This window comes from Lactuca serriola, chromosome 6 (assembly GCF_051521515.1).
Source record: "Lactuca serriola cultivar US96UC23 chromosome 6, Lser_US96UC23_V15, whole genome shotgun sequence".
NCBI lineage: Eukaryota > Viridiplantae > Streptophyta > Magnoliopsida > Asterales > Asteraceae > Lactuca > Lactuca serriola.
Window position 1 is genome coordinate 83,070,565 of NC_136413.1, and position 7,312 is coordinate 83,077,876.

Consider the following 7,312-nt stretch of genomic DNA (forward strand, 5'->3'; position numbering starts at 1 on the left):
AATCTCCAATTTTAATTTTGTAAGACATTCAATAAGTGTTACTACTTGATTTTAATGACTCCTTATGCAGATAATAATTTAGATGACATGATTGACTTCCTAAGAACTACAAGTATGCTAAAAACTAAAAAGAAAAAGAAAAAAATGCAAACCAAACTCCGGTTGCCTCTCGAGAAGCGCTTCTTTTTGAGGAGTCTTGAGCTGGAATCTGTGTCTCCTATGTTGAATCATCTGAAGAGTCCACCACTAGAATCTTTTGTTCCTTGAAACGCCACTTGTAAGCTTGAACTCGTCTTTTATACGCCTTTTTCGAATTTTCCTTCTTAGCCTTGACCTCGTCTCCATCAAGCTTGCGTTTGGTCCCTTTAGTCTCTATATTGTCTTCATACTTATACTCCATAGTATCCTTTTCTTCCTTTACCACTGGACTTGTCATTTTTGAAGTAACCTCCTCTTCATCACTCGTCATCTCATCATCTTCCTTGCTCACCCAAGAAGTTGGATTCGTGTAGGCAATGACTTCAACTAAAAATGGAATAAATGGTCTCGTTTTTGTTCTTTTAACTTGTTGAATTGTTTTGATTTCTTCTTCCATGAGCTTCTCTAATTCTTCAAGTTCATTTTCTTCATCAATGTTGAAAACCTCTTCTTGAGCATGATTCCCTTGAAAGCCATATTTTATCCCAAAAATTTCCTTTTCATCACCAACCCTCAATGTGAGCTTAGACTCCCGAATATCAATAAGAGCTCCAACAGTGTTTAGTAGCGGGCGACCAAGAATAATCGCTACATTGGGATCTTCTTTCATATGCAATACCACAAAGTTTATTGGAAAAATGAATTTCCTAATTTTTACTAAAATATCTTCCACATTGCGTCGGGGTTGCGTTACTGAACGGTTCGCCATGTGAATAGTCACCTTTGTAGCCTTCAACTTTTGAATATTTAATTTTTTTATTAAACAAGTAAGGCATCAAATTTATGCTAGCCCCAGAATCGGCTAAAGCATAAACCTTCATATTATTCTCGAACTCACATGGGAGAGTGAGTCGTCCAGGATCCCCCATCTTCTTAGGTATTTCCCCCAACACAGCTTTTGAGCTTTGCTCACTTAGGATGAACTTAAAATTCTCCTTTAATTGTTGACGAGTGTCTAATAAATATTGTAAGAACTTAGCATATTCTGGAATTTTTGCAAGTGAATCAATAAAAGGAGTATTGATAGGAATACCCTTTAATTGCTTGATAAACTCCAGATGTTCTCTCTCTAGTGGACTGAGATTAGCTCTAGACGGGAATGGCAAAGGTGGTTCATAAGCTGGAACAGATACGGATTTCTTCTGTTCAGACTGAGCCCACGACGTGAGCATAGCGGGCTCACGACGTGAACTGAGTGTTCCAACAGATTCTTCAATTTCTAGCTTTTGCTTCTTTTGCTTTGGATCGGGCTGCTGTGGCTCCACTTGTAAGGCTTCTAGGAACTCAGAAATCGCCTCTTCTTCAATATCTATGGCTATTACGTGAGATTGGGTTTTGTTTTCAGGATTTTTCGGAATATCTTCTCATTAACCAAAGTGGTAAGTTGATCAAGTTGTACTTCAAGCTTATTGAAGGAGGCCTCCTGATTCTTTATTAATGCTTGCTGATATATCATGTGACAACCCGAAGTTTGCTCCATCGCGGTAACCCGTTTCCGTCCATAAAATTCATCTTTTTCGAATTGTTTCCGTTTAAGTTTTAAATTAAGTCAGTATTTTTGAGACTTCCGTTATGACTTAATTGGTATACAGACACGTTAGAAACCCAAGAAAACATTCCAAATTATTATTTAGAAAAATTTAGTTTCGACCATATCGGGTTACGACAACTTTATCAGGTGCGACCATAAGCCTCGTTTAACGTTAGTATCGGATAGATTTCCTCCGGGCCACAAACTCAAGCATTATATAAAGGATGAGTGGACCTTCATTTAAAGACTTTTTCCCATCTCATAACTTTTTCTCACTACTCTCTCTCTAAAACTCAACTTTGATCCAAAATCATCCATTTCAAGCTCCATTGCTGTAATAAATCCATCCTAGCTCATAGTATAACATGTTTAGCTTTCAAATTCGTGTTCAAATCATGAAATAGGACCAAGAACTTGTGTTTACAGTCTAGTAAACTTTTCAAAACCGTGAACTCCTTTAAATGGGGTTTTGAAGCCCCAAAACCCCTCCAAATCATTTCTAGTGCTTAGTTAAGACCTTTGGACTTGCAGGAATGGACTTAGAGCACCAAAATCTTACCATTTAGGGGGTAAACTTGAGTTTACGGCCCAAGAACATGCTTGGACCATAAACCCTCATTCATGGACCATAAACATCATTTAATGTGTTAGTTTGCCCCTAAAAACCTCCAACAAGCTTCCATGAGAGTATAGAACCTTATAATCCTTCAAGAGATGCACCAAAACATAAACAAATGGGTGAAAATTGAGTTTACGGCCCAATAACATTCTTGGACCGTAAACACCTCTTCTTAGACCTTAAACTCCTCCAATGGGTGTTAAAGTGCCCTTAACACCATGTATGGCTTAGAAATGGGTCTAGAACTTAGCATGCTTAACCTTCAACCACCAAATTACATGAATCATGGACAAACATCAGTTTACTGCTGTAAACTCATGTCTTTAGGGTAGTAAACTCATCAAGAACATCTTCATAGACCGTAAACTACTTTTCCAAGGTCAATTCAAGTCCCAATCACTTCCTAAGACATGGAATCAACCCTAGAACCTGCCTTTGTGCATTGTAGTGACCTAGGACCACCAAAACACCTTAAGACATGGCATATAAGAGTTTACGGCCGTAAAATCATAGTTTACTACCGTAAACTCCTAAAATGGTCCTTAGGATGTTCAAATCTCATTCAAATGCATTGAAACCACGCCTAGCATCACCCCTCATGAGTTATAAGGCTATTTAGCAACCAAGAACACCCCCACCATGAGTTTACGGCCGTAAACTCATGGGGAGTGGGTCATTTGGACCGTAAACTCCTAAAGGGTTTACTCTTGAAGAGTAAACTCCATATCCAAGCCATACTCGTCCATAGATGCTACCCGAGACACTCCAAACACTTGAATTGAAGTTTTTACGCATTTAGAAGTGTTTACTCTTATTTAATTAATAGAACCAGGTCTAATTAGATACAAGTTATGTATCTCTTCATATTACATAGGAACCTCGCGTGTTTCAAGCCCTGAACTGACATTTAGCATCCAACCGGCACATCACTCGTCTGGTGAGTTCATACCCCTACGCCTTTTTCCGTGTTTTTCAATGTTTTCAGGTCGGGAATACAAGGAAATGATAAATGTTTTCAAAACCTAAAACTGATGTACTTCTATAAATATCTGGCTAACTTTTAGATATGTTTACCCCTTATGTATTATGTAGAGCATAAGGGATGTTTATTTGAATATAAATACATGGATTTCAATTACAGTAAAGGAAACAATCAAATCAATCAAATTATTATGGGAATAATTTGGGATCTTTAATTCTTGTTTTACGAGCACAGATTTATGTAAATTTAATAGATAAACTATGTCTGATTCAGTTTATCTATGTTTAATTTAGAGTATATTGCCAGATAATTCCATTGTATTTAGCTGTTTTCACTATATTATGTTTCATAACGTCTGAGAACACCGTGAATAATTTAATACTAGCTTGTGAGATTCGTCATTATTAAACCCTTTGGGTTATCAGTAAATCCTCCCCGGAAGTGTATCCAGAGTCTCCTGGAGGGAGAGCGTGGAATTTGTGAATAGATCTATTCGGGACTGACAATCCCACACCTAAACTGCTAGCTACAGTTAGGCGGGCACGCCTGGGGTGACAAATTCTGGATATCGTCCGACGTCTGACGAAAGTCAAGGAGGTCTTGGTGTCGTATTAGCATGGTTACCCGACTCACAATACGTATTAATATATAAGTTTATTCACATATTTTATTTTCATATCTATCTTTGATTTATAGAATTTATATCTAGTACGGGATAATATTCCCATGGTCTTTATATCTAGTACGGGATGGTATTCCCATGGTTTTATATCTAGTACGGGATGGTAATCCCATGACTTTCAATCTATAGTTTTTGTGTATTAAAACTATCTTATCTCTAGTGCGGGATGGTATTCCCATGGTTTTATATCTAGTACGGGACGGTAATCCCATGGCTTTCAATCTATAGTTTTTTTTGTGTATTAAAACTCTCTTATATCTAGTACGGGATGGTATTCCCATGGTTTTCAATCAATATTTTTATGTATTAAAAATATCTACTGTTGTACTGGATGGTATTCCCAGTGGTTTTCAATATATAGTTTTATGTATTAAACTATACATTGTTGTATTTAACGGAAATTCAGAACTTTAACAAAACTATCTTTATAAGAAAATATGGGATTTTCTTCGATAACAACTTTTCAGAAAACTAAAGGAAATATGTTCATTTTCAGAAAACAAAACACTTATGAACTCACCAGCTTTATGCTGATTTTTAAACTGCTTGTATTCTCAGGTTCTCCTTAGACAGGTATCCAACGTTCTTTTGTAGAAGACGGAACATATGGAAGTTACGTCTTACTTTTGTTTAATCTTATGTATCTACAAAACTTGTATTACTTTACTTTCAAACAAATGTAATGAATCTATGTAATGTAATGTTTTGCATTTACTATGCTTACTATGTACATTGGTTGCGATACTTCATGACGTCCTCCGCCCCGGAACGTTTCCGCCTTCGGTTTCGGGGTGTGACTTATCATCATTGCGTGATGATTCTTCATTATACTTCTTTGTTCTTCCATTGCAGCTTCAGTAGCATCATGTCTTTTTTCTGAAGCTTCCATGAATTTCATCAACATGGTCTCTAATTCTGATTTCTTCTCAACTAGTGGTTGCTCTCTTTGGTAGAATCCCCGTCCAGTTTGCCTAAATTTCTCTTCTTTTTGCTTCTTGTATTCTTCGTAAGGCAGCCACTCCTTCTTTGGTTTTCTCAAATCTTCTTCATACTTGTCCCCACTCGAGTTACATACTTGAGCTTTCTTGTTTCCATATTCATCCATTTTGCAATCCTTTGTCAAGTGTGGGCCACTACATCTCTCGCAACCAACTCGAATTACATGAATTGATTGGTCCAATTGAGTCAATCTCCTATCCATAGTGCTAATCATTGCCGTCACAACACCCATCTCTTCGGTTTGTGTACCTCCACTGCCTTTTATCCCATCACGCCCTGGGTTGTGATACTCACGAGAGTGCCTTGAAAACTCTTCAATCAGCTCCTTGGCCTGATTTAGGTTCTTCTTCGTTAGTGGTCCTTGCGAATCAAGGAGTTGTCTAGCCATAACATTCACCTCATCATAAAATATTAACATCTCTTGCTGAATATTGAGGTCATGTTGAGGATAATTCCTTAACAACCCCTTGTAGCGTTCCGAGGCCTCATATAATGACTCCCCCAGATTTTGCTCAAAGTTGGCAATTGCCTTCTTGAGTTTAGAGATTTTGGAGGGTGGACAAAACTGATTTAGAAATCTCTCACGTAATTGGGCCCATGTGGTGATTGTACCAGGTGGTAGTGCCTTCAACCAGGCTTTTGCTGCTCCCTTGAGAGTGACTGGTAGCATCCTTAGCAAAGCTGTCTCCCTGGGGATATTGGGAGTATTAAAATAATCCGCAATATTGTTCACCCCGTCTAAGTGTTTGAAAGCATCCTCGTGATCCTTCTTGTAAAATGGGATATCCTTAAGTGCAATAAGGATATGTCCCTTCAACTCGAATGTGGCATTGGCAGGAACTGTAGGATGTACTAAAACCGACCCAACATCATCTCGAATGCATTTCTTGTAGTCCCCCATGGCCATCTCATCAATGTTCACCATTTTGTTCTCTAGCTCATTCTCGGGTTCACTTGTATGTAGTTCAAATTCAAGCTCGGTATCATATTTGGACTCGGCTTCGATGGGTATTTGATCTAAGTGTTCAAGCTTGCTCTTGTTCTTTAAAGATCAACTTGACTCCTCCGTTTTCTTCCCCGACTTCTTTGAGAACACTGATTTGAATACTTGTAAAGGTGTCTTCTTTGGTGGTTGATCTTCTTTCACGCTCTTATCCTTCTTTTTGTGAAGAGTAGACTTGGGATCTTCAAGTGGTGGTACCAAAGGTGTGTTATAACCTCTGGTCATGAACTCCTAAAACGAGACAAAAAAGATAAAACGTAAAACTGAACTAATAAAAATGAACTAAAATAAACAAAACTAAGGACTTCAGTTCTCACGTCGTGAATCTTAACAGTTCACGTCAAGATTCCTGTAATCCAGAAAAAAATAAAACAGAAAAGTAACTTCTTGCAGGTTTGATCCTACAAAAAGGATCGATTAAATTAAAGCAAACAAAGTAATAAACTAAGCCGCTCCCCGGCAACGGCGCCAAAAACTTGATGTGCACGGAAGTACCCACTAATTTTAATATTTATAACCTAACAAAATTAGACTAACTATGGACTTGTAGGCAATGTACCTAGTCAGATTACAATATAGCTTAGGTAAGTCGGGTGTCGATCACAGGGAACGGTGTTATTAATTAATCTATTTACTACTAAATTAATCTAATTATTAACAAGCTAAAAAGGGGGTTTTTATCTGATTTTGCAAGATCAGACTAACTTAACTCAAATTCAATCAATAATTAAAAGACACTCTTATCTAGTTCGAATCCACTTCATCCTTATCGTTAGCTTATAATTATGTATTATTAAGTTGGTTATTATTATATTAGTAATTTAGGTCTAAATTTACCAATAGTTATTTAATTCATGTAAAACTATGTATGGTTACACACAATTAAACACAGAACCAATTTTGTTTATGAATATGCTATGTAAGATTTATCATACAAACACAATTTTGGTCATAATGTATGTTCTCTAGCACAACAAAGTTAATTACTTCAATTACTAGCTAAGATTTTGGTTGATCCTTGCTCTAGCAATTCAGTGTTCACTAATTTACTAGGTTATCAAGTTCATGCAGTTAATGGTCACTAAGCGACACATAACATGAATTTAAGGAACTAAAGCAACAACATTAGCATGCTAGGTAACAATAAATCAAACACAAGCAATTCACCAACTAAATAAATCCATATACAGTTATGTTATTCATAAATTTGAAGCTTCATCTAGCTAGATAAGAGTAGCTAGATTCAGCTGCTCATAGTAGCAAGTAACATGATAACACAATTCAAATAAGAAAACATG

General features: G+C 37.0%; 1 protein-coding gene and 1 non-coding gene across 2 annotated transcripts; one reads left to right on the forward strand and one right to left on the reverse strand.

Annotated features, from left to right (window-relative positions):
* Positions 1-217: 217 nt before the first annotated feature.
* LOC145059962 (uncharacterized) lies at positions 218-5,936 on the reverse strand. Its single transcript, XM_079007716.1, has 4 exons — positions 5,065-5,936; positions 4,844-4,956; positions 1,014-1,558; positions 218-928 (listed from the first exon to the last, which is right to left on the reverse strand). The coding sequence occupies exons 1-4, from the start codon at positions 5,934-5,936 to the stop codon at positions 218-220; spliced, it is 2,241 nt and encodes a 746-aa protein (XP_078863842.1).
* Positions 5,446-5,552, forward strand: LOC145060853 (small nucleolar RNA R71). Its single transcript, XR_013687035.1, has one exon. It is a non-coding gene; the product is annotated as a small nucleolar RNA R71 (small nucleolar RNA).
* Positions 5,937-7,312: the final 1,376 nt, after the last annotated feature.

What these genes read in the sequence shown, in the direction of transcription:
- LOC145059962 (XM_079007716.1), bottom strand. Translation starts at nt 5,936, where the DNA reads ATGGTGAACATTGATGAGATGGCCATGGGGGACTACAAGAAATGCATT. An exon ending in TGCAATGGAAGAACAAAGAA is followed by an intron (nt 1,559 to 4,843) that starts GTATAATGAAGA and finishes GTTAATGAGAAG; the next exon opens with ATATTCCGAAAAATCCTGAA. An exon ending in AGTTCGAGAATAATATGAAG is followed by an intron (nt 929 to 1,013) that starts GTTTATGCTTTA and finishes CAAAAGTTGAAG; the next exon opens with GCTACAAAGGTGACTATTCA.